At 36.8% G+C, this 17806-nt stretch overlaps 1 protein-coding gene across 1 annotated transcript in view; it reads right to left on the bottom strand.

Annotated features, from left to right (window-relative positions):
- The window catches only part of SOX6 (SRY (sex determining region Y)-box 6), a gene marked incomplete at its 3' end in the record, with an annotated part of 84859 nt that overhangs the window by 3227 nt on the left and 63826 nt on the right, over positions 1-17806 (bottom strand). Inside the window, exon 4 of the mRNA XM_010183400.1 lies at positions 352-524. Coding sequence (XP_010181702.1) covers positions 352-524 — 173 coding nt within the window. The remainder of the gene's footprint in view (positions 1-351; positions 525-17806) is intronic.

Raw genomic sequence — 17806 nt, 5'->3', positions numbered from 1 at the left:
GATGCTTAAGGCTTTTTGTTCTCCTTCAAAAAGGAGAAAGAGTTAAGTAATGTTTACACTCTGGCTTATTTGTAACTCCCAAAATTACATCTCAGAGCAAGAAACAAGAACTGTGAAGTCTATCAAATGCCATTTATTCTAGGAAAGAAATTATTTGAATGTCCACACCAACTTTTGGTTTTTTCCCTCAGGATCCTATAATATTTCCTCTATCTGGAAAAGGACATTATTTCTGAAGATATTTAAGCTCCTTTAACCAAAAAAAGATGAAAGGAAACACCAAGCAGAACAGTGTTCACAATAAACATTCTGCATGAAACATTTTCACAGGTTTCTGTCCTGGAGCCTCACCTGTTCTTGCTGTTGGCGAGCAAGGTCCATTTGCTGCCGCTGTTTTTCAATTTGTGAGGCTGCCAGCTTTTTCTGTTCATCGTGGGCAGCCAGGAGCTGCTCCCGTAAGCTAATCAGCTGGGTGATCATTGTAGAGAGCTGTCGTTCTTTTTCTGCCAGGCTTTCTGGTGTACCTAAATGTGCAGGAAAGATGTACCGTAAATAGGAGACAGACAATAGTTACCAAGCAAAATTCACCAGAAAAAAGGCTGAATCAACAACATGCTTATTTCAAGTGGCAGCTTGAATATATATTTCACTAACAAACCCCAAAAGAATCTAGCACATAGCTTTGCCATGCTCTAAGCAGTGCAGAATATAACAAAAATTGGACCAGAAAAGATACAGAATATTTCTTTTTTTTCTGACAGGAGTAATTAACAATGCACTGTGTACAAATCCCGGTACCTTTTCCATCTAAATCTGCACAGTGTGATAAATACATCTACAGTTTATTAGATACAATTTTCCTTCACTTTACATATTTTGGTTTTTTCCCCAAGTATGTAAATGTGCTAAAAAAAACTTGAAAGATGCTGTTCAGTGGAGGAAGCAGTTTAATACTTTATTGATAATTCCTCTAAAATACCTATATATCTGGTAGGTCATTTGGGTAAATGCAAGTTTCGGTTATGGAATGTGTATTAAAAATGAGCTCTACTTCTTCCTAAGAGAAATGGCTAACCTGAGAAAATGGCTTAAATTTTTACATTTAACTTTCAAAGTTTAGTCTACAGAGAGCACTTAATTAATATGAAACTACGGTACATTTATTCTTTGCAGTAATGATGCTTAATGGTCTATTTATGGGTAAATTGCATGGGTCTCCTAAGTAGACAGCACAGGGTCCTTTTGCAAATAAATCAAAAAACATCCCACCTTACATATGAACATATTACTCTGTCACAGACAGCAATGTCAGCTCCCATATTTGAGCCATATACTGCGTTTTCTTGTGTGAGCATCTTAGACCCACAGCTCTATAAGAGGTAAGGTAGCAGTTCAGGAATACTGGAAGAGAATTTGAAAGAAGTTTACAGTTGGAAGGGGGATAAATTAAGCAATTTCATGTTATGCAGGAGAACTGAGGGTTATAGAAGAAGTGAACCAAATCAAGAGCTAGTCAGGTATGTAATCTGACACAATGATATGAGAAGGGGCACAAAAGAGAGAGTATTCACATACTTCCTTTCCTCCATTCCCCATGGATGACTGTGATAAAGAAGTGACAGGATTTTTGAAGAGGAAGAAAATATGTGAGGAACAGGACCTGGGAGAGAATGGAGACACTTTCACCAAAATTAGGACTCCACCTTCTTCCCAAGAGTAAGATGGATATCTTCTAGGGAAGAGAAGAAAGAGGGAAGACAAAACAGACTCCTGACAAGCAGGTGACAAACCCAAGATGCTCTACTGCTTACATCATGCTATGATGGGTTCAGTAGTACTCTTAAACAGAGTTTCATTTGCAAAAGCAGCATACATGAAAACCTCTGTCTATAATTGCTTTCTATGGAAAAAGAAACTGCAAGGCTTAGGTAATTCACACTAAATGAAGCAAACTTCTGTACATTTCTTAATCACATTTAACAACATAAAGTCCTGAAAACATTCAATTTCTTAGCCACTATCAAGTATCTTAGTTTTTAAAAAGTCTGCAACAAACTGATGTTTCAGTACCCTGACATGCCAAATCTTAATTCACTGTATATGTGACACAGGCCTCCAGACAAGGAAAAATGAGTAACTGCTGCTGTAGTAGAAGGTTTAGAAATGGTTAGCAATTTTCCTAGTCATGGGTAGAAGGATGGATGCATGAAGTTAAAGCTGAAGAACACCCTACTATTCAGACAAATGCGTTGCAAAACCTTAGTGTGATGTGTGCGATAAGCAACTAAAGAGTTCTGTGCAAAAAGCTGTTTCAAAACAACAACAACAAAATATTTTTCAAAGTCAGCTTAGGCAGGTATGTGGCCAGAAAAACATCCGTACTGAAGGTACCACCTTGACAGGACCCATTAGCTTGTACTAAGCTCCACACTATTGACATCAGTTCAATTATCTGCTACTTCAATACAGACTTACCTTAACCCTCTTAAACTGTATTATTCAGTCCTGAAGATTTTGCACTATAGATCAACGGTTATTTAGGTGCTTTTGAATATGTTATTGTGTACTGAAATTAATTTTCACGGATAAGAGACTGTTCTGCCAAAGAAAAACTCCTATGCCCATCATGACTAGCAGAGATCAACCACTCCACCTATTTTAGAAAGCCAATGGGAAGCAACCTACGGCCTCAAATGATACTTATTGCCATGCACTGCCACCTGGGAAACCACAGCTTGAGACTTCCACATCTGTCAAGCAGCTTTGGCATTGTAATGCAGGTCCCTGATCTTAGAGTTATAAAATATTTTACACACTCAAAGAAGGTATTAATCTCCTGCTCCATTTCCATATTATTCTGTATGGTTTGAACTTGCTTCATAACATGAATAGAAGGCTAATACAAAGAGTCCCAGTTAAGGCTACAAAATTTGATTGTTTTGTTATGATTAGTTAGAACCATTTAATATAGTTACAGCAAATTTATAAGGTCATTTATTTTTCTTTTTTTTCCCTGAATTTTATACAATAGCAGGCAGAAGTAACTGTTCTTATTCAGGGATTCATAATAATTGTTTTTCTTTCCTGTTTTCTACCCAGAGAAACACACTTGAAATGAATGACCCCATTTAAAGTGTGCTACCCTTTAATTTGTACTGTGCTAACAACAACAGAATAGAACTGACAACCACAAAATGCACACTGTGCTCCTGGAAAATAACAAGACCTCCATGAAGCTGCAAGACACCCAGCCAAACACTGCTCAAGACAAGAAAAAGCATAAGATGCAGAATGTTGTTGTGTGAACGGGGGGAGGAGGTATAATTTAATTTTAGAGTGGAAAATCCCAATCATTATTTTACAGTTTAAATACCAATAAAATGCAACTTGCTCAGAATGCAGACCAGATTGAGCTGATCTGGCTGGGCCAAGAGAGGTCATCAGTAGCTGTGTGCCATCATCATCTGTTTTGCATCCACTCGCAGCAGCAAGCAATGAGATTCCTAAACTCATTACCAGTAAATAAATTTCTGCTGCTGACTAAAAATGTCTATAAACAAAATAAAAATATAGCTATCTGTAAAATGTATTTGCCATAAAAACAGATAAAACAAAAAGCTTAGTAAAAAATACACAGTAAATACGCCAGCTTCCATAAAATATTATATATCACAGCACTCTTTCTGTTCTAATCCTATTCTCCTGCTCCAAAGACAGCAGTGCATTTTTTTTTTCCATGGGATCTTCCTTATCCCCAAAACACATCTGTCTTGAGTTTCTCTCAGATTTGTCAGGTGGATCAGTGCTCCCCAGGGCCTGCTCCATCTGAAGTATTTTAATTTGACTAAACACCTGATTTATTTTATCTCTCCGATGAGAAAGGCAGTTTGTCTTAATAGAGCCTGTCAGCCTACAGTCCCATTCACAGCAATTTACAGGCAGCCAGGGATGCTGGAAAAGAAGAGTGCTGTGATTCTGTATTTTATCCTCCTCCAGAAAGCACCTAAAAGCAACTATTCACTGCTACTGCATGTGGCATTTTAGAACTGAATTAGCTTTTTATTCAAGTAACTACACTTGTTGTGAATAGCTTATCTGTAAAATTGCTACATTTGCTACTGATTTTATTAACCTTTGGCTCCATCACAAAATGGTCTTCAGTTAGGAAAGACCTTTAAAATTGACACGTTTTTCTTAGGGGCCTTTATTTCAGTGAATTCAGATATACTGAATATGATCCATTGGCTCCCTTTACCAGCAGTATTTAAAATTTTGAGTGTTGGTGAAAAGTTGACAGTGTCTTAGGACTTATTTTTAAAATTAATATATAACAGTCTTGTCAAAAGTTCAGAAAAAGTAGGGGGCGTTTTTGATAGCCCTTTGGTTCTTGCCTATAATCATAAGCTGAAAAATAATTTGGTTGTAGGAATATTTTAATTTTTCTTTGTGTGCCTCTTGTTTTGGCCCTTATTTTGCAGGGATTTGAGCACAAATTGAGATGAAATGGTCAGACTGAACAGAACTAAGGCATCAAAGAGAACTTTTAAGGAATTCTAGCCAATGGTCAATCTCACCATGAGTGAGAAAATAAAAAGTAGCTATAAATCTTCTGAAAAAGAGATAAGAGTTCAACTTGTGGTCTAAAATTGCATTTGGAAATAATTCTGCTTGTGGCAAAAACCTACCTTTTAAAACTGATCACAATACTACATGATTCTGGTACACAGAGTAATAGGAAGATCACCATACATCTTACAATACATTTAATAAAAATCATGCATTTTATCTACCTAGATTTCTGTAAGCATTGAAAAACAAATCTAGTATCCTGTCAGTATAGGCACATAATATCACATTAGTTCCTATATCAGTCTCTGGTTTACCACCTTACAACACTTCTGTTACCTCTTACTGCATAGTTGGTCTATATACAGATGTAGCTGCATGTCAACAAACACAGGAGGCTTTTCAGTTTTAAATTTGGAACTGTCCTTGTGGCAAGTTGTCATGAGATAGAGACAGAGTAATAGCTGTTGGTAAGGGAAAAAATAAGCAGGAATCACAAAAAATAGACTTCTAGACTTACACAGTATAATTTAAACTAATCTCTTTGACACTCAGCAAAAGAAAAAAAGATAAAAACCACATATCCTATCAAGTGGATGAAAGACAAAATACTGGAGTCATAAATAAGCCAAAAATTTATAGGCATGATCCAGAGGTTGCCAAAGTAGGATTCTTAGCTGTGACACTAAATTACTGTGGGTTCTTGAATGTGCTTGCCTTAGTTTCCCAACACGTACACAAAGTAAAACACCACCAATCAGAGGTTTTTATGCCTGGTTAGTTAGAGCTTCTGTAGTGCTTGGAGATCTTTGCATGGAATCTCCACAGAGCTGCAAAGTATTATTGGTTCTCTTGAATTCTGTGATTAGCGTAAAGCATGACAAATATCATCCTTGTTTATGCACTGCATCTAAAGTAACTTTTGCCCCATATACTTACAGGAAATATAAATTAATAAATCACAAATTATGACTCCTGTTATGGTTTTAGAGTAAACACACAGTGTGACTTTTATGAAATCAATAGATAGTAATGCAAGAAAGCGTGGACTTTGCCAGAAACAACAAAGGGCTTTAAATGACGTAACTACAGTTTCAAAGTATCATCAACCAAAACAATAAAAAATGATTTTGAATCAAGTTAAGCAATTTCAGCATTTAACAACAACAACAACAAAGCCTTCATGAATCAGTTCCACTGTCAGTTGTTTAGGTTTTTTTTTTTATGGGCATTGTTTGAAAAGAAAGCAAAACCACAGTGCTAGAGATAAAAGAAAGTGTATTTGATCTTAGCTGCCCAGAGATAACCTGCTTTAGCCATTCTGTCTAACACGGCAGTCTGCTGCACACATCAGATAGGCTGTGATGTCTTTACTTCACAGGCTCTGTCCAGCATTTAGCATTTACCCTTTTCTGATTGGGTCACCTTTTAAATGTCACAAAGTAGGGCAGCAAAAGTCAACAAAAATAAAACAGGGAAAACAGAAGAAAGTAACAATCTAATGGAAGGGCTTCAGAGATAAAAGTCACTTTGTGAGGGCTGCCTGACTAAGAAGCCCCCTTGCCATTGCAATAGCATCTAATTTGAGGTCTAACTCCAACAGCAGTTTCAAAAGCTTTCCACTCTAAAGGGCCCCAAGTGCATCATAAAGAAAAAGCATTTCAGTAGAAAACAGCCACAAAGACCTCTATTATCTTATCAGTCTTTGCTTACAACAGCTGAACCAATATGACAAAGTTCTGAATGACTTTTTTTCCTCCCTTCTTTCTATAACAGTATAATACTGGAATTTCTTTATTTCACTATCAGTTTGCAATTGATGTTCCCATATGCCACTGTCCAGTCCTTAGTCAACAAGAAGTTTTATAAATGCTTCCATTGTGCTTTGTAGCATCCTAGTGCAGAAGGCAGCACAGCAAACACGTCCAGCATGCAAACCACACCAGATAGCTTCTCTTGTGAAGATGTGAGATTCTCCTCCTCCCTTACATCTCAGAACAATTCTTTCTTTTAAGCTTTGGGCAACGAATAATTAATAGTCTATGTCTATAAAGAGTAATGGGAACTAACATTAGGAACTACTGAAAATATTCTGTAGAGCAAAATGTTTGTCAGATTTAGAAAAAAAGAATGGCTTAAGTTAGCTATGCTTATGAGAAGGATGAAAATGCTTTACTGACAATTTGCAGGATGCACCTTAGTTTCATATACACTAAACCTCAGATGCTTAAGCCACTTCTTAATTGAGAGTATGGTTTGAAGAGCAGGAGAGTTTTAGTATAATCCTAAACTTATCATAAGCTAGACAATCTTTCCTATAAAAGCCATACAATTGCAAGTAGCAGTGTGAAAATGAAATTACCTCAGTGCAGTCACGATGACCCTTCACTTTCCCACATCAGTATGCCTCCAGATAAGTGAAGGAGAGGGCAAAGACCACGACTGCAGAGTTAGCTGCACCTCCATCACTAGAGTCACCTCTCTGGCTCTATGCAAACTGAGCTGCTGGCACGTCTTACAGAAAACATCAGGGTCCTGCCCCCACACACATGTCTTTCGTAAGCCTGGGTGACAGTACATATGCAGAAGAGAAACCCACATCCAGATTTCTCCCTGACATTTGTCTGGGATAGAGATAGGAATCCCTGGGCCTAAGTGTCCTCACTTCATCACCTCACCTGTGAGCAGTCAGGTTCAACTGTACCCTATTTGAACATTTAAATTGTTGCACTCAGTTGTTTTTTTCCTTCTTAAATGGATTTGAAGGATTTGTCCCTTCCTCAGACTTCAAAAATCACAGGACAGTTTATTCTCCATTAAGAACAAATCAGTCACAGCAATGTATGCAGTAAGCAAGCTGAATATCTCCCCTAAAGATCTGCCATCACCTGACGGCAACTGAGGCAGGCCTACCTGCCTTACCATTTCCCAGCAAATGCTTGTACCTTAGCTTTGCTCCTGCAAATAACCACAATGTTTCTTTCATGCCCTTTAAGATTTTTTTGATGTCATGTGTTTGCTGGACATTTTGTTCTCGCATTGTTTCTTAGCAATTCTGAAATGCTTCCTAAGGAATATCTTACTAAGAGGTTTTCTCCCTTGGCTGTTTTTCAAAACTGTTCTAATCAAAGTAAACCAATACATTCAAAAGAAAGACACTGCAGTGACCAGATCAGCATAAACTGTGCACAAGTTACTACCAAACAGCTCCAAAACTGTCAAAGTAACCCACTAGGCATAGGATTGGATTGAGTAGTGCCTGGTCAGCTCAGAGAGCAGCCCAATAATACATTGCTCCATTTTTAGGGATGTGGTAAATTCACAGTTGAGTCCTAAAATGTAATCTACATCAGGAAAGTAGGAAAGAATGTGATGTTAGCCACAGCTTCAACCTCCCCCTCTTCCAAACCAGCGCCTGTCAAAAAACAGAATTCCAACAGATCTCTTGAACTCCTTACTTTCTTTAACGTACATGAAAAGAAGAAATCTATCTGACGTAAGCCTTGGAGGACTTTAACTATGTTTAGAGATTTTGTTACTATGATTCTACTTTAGTATTGTTTGCTACTTAAAAAAAAATATTAAAAAAAATACTTTAGGCAGTTTCTTAGAATTACTCTTGAATTCCTGCAGAACTTGACATCTTACATTCTAAATACTACTAGAAGTATGTATTAAGTGTTAATTCAAGTACATACTAGCTGTTAATTCATGCATGTAGAAGAAACATGATGACATCTTTTTTAATAAATTATTCCTATGGTTGTTCAGCAGACAGTAGAGATTTGGTTATGAATGCTTCAGTGCTTCCAGTGGGTTTAGAAATGCTTCATATATGCTCTATAGAACCTGTTCAGACTCTATGTGGGAAAAATGTGATAACACTGGATATAGACAGAGAAAGACATATTGTACATAGCACCTAAAAACTCACAGTCAACCTGTTCATGCTGAATTAAAGTACAATGATATAGCAGAGGCCACAGGCTGCAAGCAATCTGTACAGTGATACCAACACTAAAATCTGATGTAAAGAGAAAAGAAAAACTAGTACCTTTATTTTGTTAATTGAGAAGACTAGTCCAGGGCATAGCACACAAAATAAAATTAATACATGGAGAGCAAAATGTGTATTATTAATATTATTATTTACTCTAATGCTCAATTCTGTTGCTTTTAAAGTAAAAAGGAGAAGTCTCTCAGGGAAATGAAGATAACCAAAGTTTTTCTTCTGAAGACAGGACACAAGCACTAAATATCAGAAAAATCAAGTCCCTTAATAACAATGATGCTCACAGTGCTCGTAGCTTCTTCATTACACTGGAATTAACAATTCACCAGGCCCAATTCTCACTTCACATTATTTACACACACATGTAGAACCAGAAACTTCAGTAGAAATATAATCTATTTACAATGGTGTGAGAACTGACCCCTGTGTTCCCATAAATATAAATGAAGCCAGGTGTTTACCTTCCCTATTATTTTATCTCTGAACCTGACTCAAAACACATGGATTTTATCATCAGCTTTGGCTGTATTTTCTAATTGTCAGAGGACCAATAGTAGACACACTAAACAGAAGTCTAACAAAACTCATCACTGAACATCACGGAATAACATTTTTTTTAATGACATTCTACCAACTCACTATATTAGCTACATAGAAATGTTAGTAAAGAAGCCTATACATACATACATACTATATAGCACATACATACATACTATATAGCACCATCCTGGTTTTAGGTCTGAGACTGCTTTGTCCCAACAGCATCATTTGGCATACAAAACAGTACGCAGCATTAGAAATTTTAAATGCACTTTCATAGTAAACTTTTAAGTCTGTCCATGAGCAGCTTTTAGCTTAATGTGAAACTATAGATGTGAAATTCAGAATGAGGTGCTTACATAGAGAAATACACAAAGACATTTTGTCCTAAACATTATTTTGCTTCCTGAATAATTCTTTCCATTTTCTTTTTTCTCTTCTGACTCATAAAATTTACTGAATGGAGTTCTGCTGCTCTAATAGTGTCACTATATTTTAATTTAGTTAAGTAATGTTTCAGGTGTTTGAAATCAATGGAAAACCTGTACCCTCATATTGTGAAAAGAATAAAAGTTTTTTAATTCTAGATTAATATTTGCACCCTTGCCTTGATGTGCAGGAATGGGTGGTCTGACATATGAATGCTAAGCTATCTCTAATACACATATATAAAACATTACATTAAAGCTGTACATAAGATATTTCTTTGCAACTTCCTCTTTTAGATGTGAAATTCTATTTCGTTCTGCCTGTATAAAATCATAGGTAGTCTTTTCTTTGGAATTACACTGAGAGTCACAATTGATGACAGTCTGGAATAAGTAGGATCTTATCAACCAACACAGAAAGATTAGGAGTCTGCTGAAGAAGAAGAAAAGAAAATGGAGAATTCTAAGACTGACTCTGAAATTACTCAATTTCATTGACTGTTCTTTTGTAACACCATACAGCTGGGTAAAAGTAACTTTGTTTCCATATTCCATTTTAACTTTAACAAGTGATTTCTAGGTACCATGATAGTAATAAAAAAAAGATTCATTTTGAAGAATATGTAAACATGATACAATTCCAAGTGATCTACACAATTTTTCATTCTTTTTAAAGAATGCACATGTGTTTGGAAGGAAGAGCTCTCCAATTAAAACTTGTATCTTCAATCACAGGGATGAACTGAATATCTGTCCTATCTAATCTTATTCTGGAAAGAGAATTGTATATGTACATGCATAAAAATGACTGGGAGGAAGCTGAGTTTAGAGGAAGTTAGTTTAATATCTCATTTGATGAGTATAGCTCACATGAATTAGATTACATTAATTTCCCTATATAACAGGACTCCTAGTTACTTGTGATTTCTTTAGCTGGTATTCATATTTCATTAAAAAGTTCATGATATAAAAGAAGCTTTTGCTTGTTTGTTCAGTCTTCTCGCATTGTCTAAACTATGGATTAATACTGAAAGATGAAAAAGAATTGCATGTTTTAATTAAGTTTTCACTTCTAAACAGCAAACTACAGAAGAGGATGTTTTAAATTTTTTTTTCTGCTTTTTGTCACAGTATTTGAAGAGATAATGTGATTCTTCTCTTTAAATAGTGAGGAAGTCTTATGTCTCCACAGAGACAGACAGTCTACTGTCTATATATACATAAATGGGGTGATGGTAAGAAAAGGTGACAGTTGAAGTCCGTACAGCTTTTATGTGTACTCCTGCAGCTGAACATGTGCAAATCAGTTGAAAAAACATATCATGACTGTATCTTCCTGTGGGGCTAATCTAGTTTTGAGGAGGATGATGTGGTGCCTTAGATTGGACCTGAGCATCCATGTACTAGGAAGAAAAAGAACAAGAATTAATACTTTTCTGTATGGGTGCAAGAAGGGAAGAGATCCTTTCCATAGGTGACACTGCTTTTATAAAAGCCTTTTTTTGTAAAAAAGATAGTCAATTTACATATTAGGATTCAATTATTAAAGTTCATTTGTCTTAAAGCTAACATTGAGGATCCCACTCCAAAACACTCTAGGAATCTTGCTTCTCTTCCTAATCTCAAAATTGTAACCCAAATGCATTTCTTCTACCGCATCCAGAATGTACAATACTCACAGGAGAGGAGACGTGCCCCTGTGAAATGTACTCTGACTTATGATGTCTTGCAGTTACTTTTTATATCTTGTTAAATAAGTTACTTCCATGAGTTTTGAGTTAGTAGTTATTAGCTACACCACTCAGAAATGTCTAAATATAAATATGAGGAGTATTAGTACTGCAAGATTTATATACTTTAAATAAAAATTTTAATTTTGATCTTAATTACATGTTCATCTTTCATGTCTTACAAATACAAACAAGTATATCAATGAAAAACTTATATTTGCCTCTGAAGATTTTTATTGCCTCTGGTGATAAGTAATGAAGAAGCAAAGTTTATTGCAAAACAAGGACATTAGCATAGCCTGTCTATCATGGAAGCTGTAAAGAAGAAACTTCCTACTTCATCTGAGAAGAGACAATTTAGTCAAAAGCCTTTGATATGTATGGAAAAGCAACAACATTTTATACACTTAGAATGTGGCCACAGAAGTCAGTTGAAGGATTTACACGTTTTTTCAGTGGGCTTTGAAACAGGTCCATTGATATGTTCATTAATAATGGCATTAGGTGGTCAAAATTGGCAGCTTCAGGCTTCTAAATCGAAATATTATTTTAAATTTCTTTCATAATCAAACAGTTATAAAGTGCTACTATCTGGTACACACAACCTAGTAATCTGTAAAACCAATTCAGAACAGCATATTAATGCCACAAATATGAGTTGTCTTACATCTTTTGAAATAACCACAACCTCACTGTATGGGTATGAGAAACAAAAACCAAACAAGTACACTATGCTTGTTGTTCCCTCAAGGTTAATTTTATAATTAATTAAAAAGAACACATTCCAGAACATTTCAGAATTCTATGACCAGCTTGTTGTGCTCCTGTGAAATACACTACAAAATTATCAGTCAAGTTTTCTAACTGCAGGAAAACCTCCTAAAATCACATTAACCAGAGCACGAAGGAGGTGGTCTACATTTTCGGACCGAAGTTCCACACATATTCTTCAAACATGTTCTGGTATATTTATACTCTAACCACAAGCATGAGTATGCTTAGCCAGATGTTTCTCAGACGCAACTAAAAGTACAGTTGGAAATTTTCTTAATTCAATTCATTTGTATACCTAATGATCACAAACCAAAACATTTAACACAGCTCTTCACTACAGAATCTTTGGTAATGGAATTCTTCACGGTCCCAAACCAAAGAGTGGTATCACGTTATTTTGTTGTGCTTAGGTAAGTAGTCTGTCACTCCAACAGGATCACTCTGGATGAAAACATAAACACTGCTTACTCGAAAGACTTAATATAATTTAATATTCAAAGGCCTAAACTTAGGCACAACTTTAAGCACAGTCTAAAGATGATTCAGAATAAATCTTGAAGCACTGGGAGCATGTAGGAAACACACTAAGAAGTTTTGAAATAGATTATAATTCAATTACAATTGAATATTAATTTGATTAATATTAATATTTGATTTCTACAGCAACCACAATTGCATTATTATTTTTCCTTCATAACAAGACACTAAAAGTAGAAACACAAACGAAGAAGCACCAGGAGCAGAAAATATGTAACTAAAAAATGTAACTCTAGTACTCAGAATTGCTTCAGATATTAATTCAGAGTATATACATCGAGAGGAGTGCCTTTCTCAGTTGCCTAAACAAATGCACAACTCTATGCCTGCTATGACATAGCTGACACTGACATAAAAGAGCACTACTGTAAAAGCCTGAACAGGTATGCATGGCAAAAGCCTTAGCTGGTTTGCCAACTAATCTTCTAATTCTGACAGTATCATTTAACCATTTGCTATCTTCTAGCTGTAAGTCAAGAACATTAAACACATTATATACCCTGAATTAATGAACCACAGAAAGCAAACTCTTCCAGAACTCCAATGAAAAATGGCATTTTACTTTTGTTTTTTAAAAAATACACACCTCTCAGATGTTGTTAAGGACCATCACAGAAACTGGGTCTACAAATGTAGATTGAAGTCCTATAGATCAGCTGGCATCACCAGTGCCAGGGCTGAGACTGTAGCTACTCTCTGAAATGTTACAGACTTTGATCAGTGAAGGGCAGTGTTATTTTACAGATCATGCTGCAAGTGTCAGAGTGGGCCTGTTGCAAGGAACACTTTTCTCCTTTGTGAAGACTATTTCATTAAAACAAGTTAAACAATATTCATTTTCCCTCACTTCCAAACTTAAACTTTATATTAATTTCTATGTTTAATGCAATCAAATACTTTACGCAGGTGTTGTGGTTTAGCCCAGTGCACAACTGAGCACCACGATGCCCCAAAAAGGGGGCTAGTCAAAATAAGGACTGGGAGGGCTTCTCACCACTTAAACAGTCATGGGCAAAAGACAGACTCATCATAGGGAGAAAAACAAAACGATTTTAATTTGTTACCAACATCAGAGTAGAACATTGAGAGATACAACCAGATCTTAAAGTCAAACACCTTCCCCATACTCCTCCCTTCTTCTTGGCTCAGCTTTGTTCCCAGTTTCTTCACCTCCCTCCCTCTGCCCAGTGGCACAGGGGGAATGGGAATGGTGGTTGTAGTCAGTTCATCCCATGCAGTCTCTGCTGCTCCTTCCTCTTCAGGGGTAGGGGAGGACTCCTCCCAGCCTGCCTCTGCTTCCACATGGCGCCCTTCCCACAGGAGAAAAGTCCTCCACAAAACTCCAATGTGGGTCTGCCCACAGCTGCAGTTCCCTCACACCCATGAACTGCTCCAGCACACACTGCCCGAAGTCACAGACTCTTCAGGGGCAGCCACAATCTTATGTGGATCTGCGCCACCCCTGGACCTTCACAGGCTGCAGGCAGAAAGACCTGCACTCTTGCCATAGTTGCAGGGGGAACTTCGGCTTTGCACCCTCCTCCTCTCCCTTCTCCTTTCTTCCTTCACTGACCATGGTGTTTTATAAAGTTGTTCTACTCACATACCTCTCCTCTCTCCACTGCAGGTCCTTTCCAATGGTTCTGAAGAGTTCCCGGCTCTGTCTATCAGGCTGAGGCTGCAGCAGGGTTTAAACTTAAATTGGGGTCCGGCCGGCCGGGCAGGGGCAGAGCCAGGACCGGAGCTGCGCCGCCCGCACCCAGGGCCACGCTGGTTGGGGGCAGTGCAAGAGAAAGGGGTGGGTGTGCTGCACCTCCCTTAAATACATGAATTCGCAGGGACGCTGATTGGCTTGGCCTGGGGCAGAGATGGGTCTGACCTTGGAGCCCGTGGAGCTTTTCAGGTAGCTTCTTACAGGGTTATTTCCATAGCCCTTCCCCTACTACCAAAACAACAAAACCAAAACCCCTCAGAGAAAACCCAATACAACAGGCATAGCTGTCATGATGTAAATTTCTTATAGCAGATTCAGCAGATGTGAATTTTCAATTATTTTCAGTAATTCAATTAACACCTACATTTTGTCACAGGTGATTTGCTGATTGTCACCACAGCCTTTTTCAGTAGTTGTAACTGTAATCCAGAAAAATGTTTTTCTCAGTGTTTGTTAGCCCAATAAACATGGAAGGGAATAGGAAGAGGCAAAGTGAGAGAAAAGACTCACCTATCTAAAAAGTTAACTAAACTTTAGTTATGTGTGGAGACAGACTATGGTTTTTCTAGGTCAGCAGACAGAGAATTCTCACTACGGCCCGCTCACAGCCAGTTCTTAGCACCGAGCGTTCACATTTGTCTGATAGTGGGATACATTATCTGAGAGAACACAGAGAGACTCAAAGTACCTTTGTCAGTCACTGTTATCTTGAAAAGTGGCAGACATTAACCCCATCGGCTAAATTACTTCTTTTTAGAAAAATCTTTACATTTCAGAAGTGCATGCCCCCATCTGTGGCTGAAGTCTGAGACACCCAAAATTACTAAAAATCCCTTGAGAGGTGAAGAAAACAACAAAATAAAGAAGAGTGTTAATTAATTTACAAATACAACCCGAGGTAGGAACCCTTTATTCATTACAGCCCCTAAAAGAAAATCCACAGTCACCTGGAGACCATTGCAAGAATCTCAATACATAGGCAAATGGATCCTGGCACTAGAGTAAAGCCAGTGAAGGTTAAAAGGAGTTATTTCAGCTACAAGTTAAAAGGAACTCTGTGATTCTTAATGAATATGAAAAACAAACCACAGAACTATTATGCCCATTTCATTTTCTTTAACTTCTTTAGTAAACCCGTTTGTATTCCTTTGATGTGACCAATCACAACTTCAGGTCTCTGCAAGTCTTCTCAAATTTAGAAAAACTTAAGTTGTACAAACCTACATAGAAAGTCTGTATACACTACACTGTCTTTTGAAACCCTGCAACTTGAGTACACCACCTGCATTTTAAGGATAAATTTTGTTTTAGTATCTGTAATAAGACTGTAGTCCAGCTTCCATAGAGAACTACAATTGTCTAGTAAATAGGTCCATCAATGATCAAATCCCGTAACTAAATTTCAAAGTATGGTGAACCTTGCCTAAAAATAATTTTCTGATCTTAGGGGTTTGAACTGTGTTCTTATTTCAAGGGAACACATTAGGGCCATATATCAATCCACAGTATTTCCAAGTCAAACCAAATGGAAAAGATTTATCTTCACATATAGTAGTATGTTTAAAAATGTCGGAAATGTCAACCACTTACATACTTTCATATTATCCCTAATTAATACAAATTGCATTTAATTTCACATCCAGTAAAACATATTGCTGCCCAAAATAAGGACTATAATTTTTATCAGCAATTATTACTGATGTATCAACACAATTATTTAAATTCAGTGTATATAGAGGCAGAATCCACGCACGTATTTACAGTTTTTGTTCCCTCTGTGCTTCTTCCCTAATTTCTGTGGTTTGGAGCTCCTCCAGATGCTGTCTCTGACTTTGTGGTTTTGTATTTGAGATCCCATTTCCTGATTCATAGCATTCCCTGACTAACAAACTGATTCAGATACGAAAACAAACAGTTACCTGTATATAATCTGCATCTGACAGCTGCACTGCTAAGTTTTCTATTCATGGTAAACCTACTGTTTTGGATTTTATCCATTTCTTCAGTTTCTGAGTCACTGTGTTTAGTGAGCTATTCAGTAACTGGTGACATATGTGGTATCCACACTGCAAGCTGCACTTCAGATTCAGAGGATTTTCCTTTTTGCCCTCCCCTTTCATAAACTAAATTATTTAAAAAACAACACAGGGTTTTGTATTTCCAAACTGATGTGCCTCCTAATTGAAAGCAGAACACTTTCAAACTATTTTTCTTTAGAGGCCCCCTTTTTTCTGATTTTAATGCACAATATACCTTCATTGGTATATTAAAATCGTTTGACTAGAAGTAAAACCTATTATTATATGCTTTTTAAGCAGTTTTGTCTTGTATACTGTATGGTGAATTATGTAAAACATACTAAACAAGATACTGTACAAGCTGCTACTTGCATACTGCAAACAATCACAGTCACTGATAGACTGGAACTTAGCATCTTAAAATTCCTGTGCAGCAAGTGCATTTTAAGTATTGAGTTTGATTATTTAATCAGACAACTTGCATTTTGCCCTGGATAATTTGGAAGGCTGATAATATTTTACTCATAAAATAATTGTGCACCTGTTGTGATAGAAGCCTATTCAAACAAATCTTAATAGACATGAGGATTCATTGCCAACATGAGTGTCTTAGCCTCTCATTACAGCTGTCTATGGGGCAACAGATTTTAAGCAGCTTTGAGCAGGTCTCAGCTTAATCTTGTACATTTCTTAACATTTATGACAACATGACTAACATTAAACTTTGTTAATTCACATTGATACAGACCAAGGTAAACATTAGGATATGAGGGTCAAAGTAACAGTAATTTAAAGTTATAAGGTAAGAAAATGTATATAATGTAAAATTTCAGGATGAGACCTAATGACAAAGAACCATTTCTGATCCAGCTGTCTGGATCTATAAATCTATTAATTTTATTAATGCAGAGGGTAACACCTACAATGAACTCAGGGAATCAGGGTAGCCTAGGTTCTTAATAGATTTCTATTTCTGTTTCCTCTGTTCAGGCAAATTTCCTATGGAAACTGTTTCAATATAGCACTCTCAAGTTGCTTTACTATTTGTCTATTCATATTAATTGATAAGACATCAGGTTTTTAGTGTTTTCTTTCTTGGCAAATCATGCCAGAACCAAAAACATTAGGAGGGAGTAGAAAAGAGAGAAATAACATACTTTAACCCAAAATAAATATTTGGAGGAGAGACAGAAGGGAGGCAGTGAATTGAGACCAATTCACTCAACAAGTAAGGGGACAGTATCATGAATGACCTGATTGGCACAAGGGATCCCGATTAGCCTGAAATCACTTTAATGTTAGCAGAGGTGAAAACAATGAAAATGAACTCAGTTTGGCTAGATCTGTCCTTCAGGAGAAAACTGTCAGGTGTCATTGGTCAGATCTGAAGTGAGGTGGCACAGTTAGACAAGTCAAGACCTCTTGAAAAGAATACTGACAGTTAACCTCTTCCAAAGGGTCAACTTGTTTAGAAATGACAAGGACAA

Source organism: Mesitornis unicolor, unplaced genomic scaffold, assembly GCF_000695765.1.
Source record: "Mesitornis unicolor isolate BGI_N332 unplaced genomic scaffold, ASM69576v1 scaffold18994, whole genome shotgun sequence".
Lineage (NCBI taxonomy): Eukaryota > Metazoa > Chordata > Aves > Mesitornithiformes > Mesitornithidae > Mesitornis > Mesitornis unicolor.
This window is presented reverse-complemented; position numbering and strand designations above follow the sequence as displayed.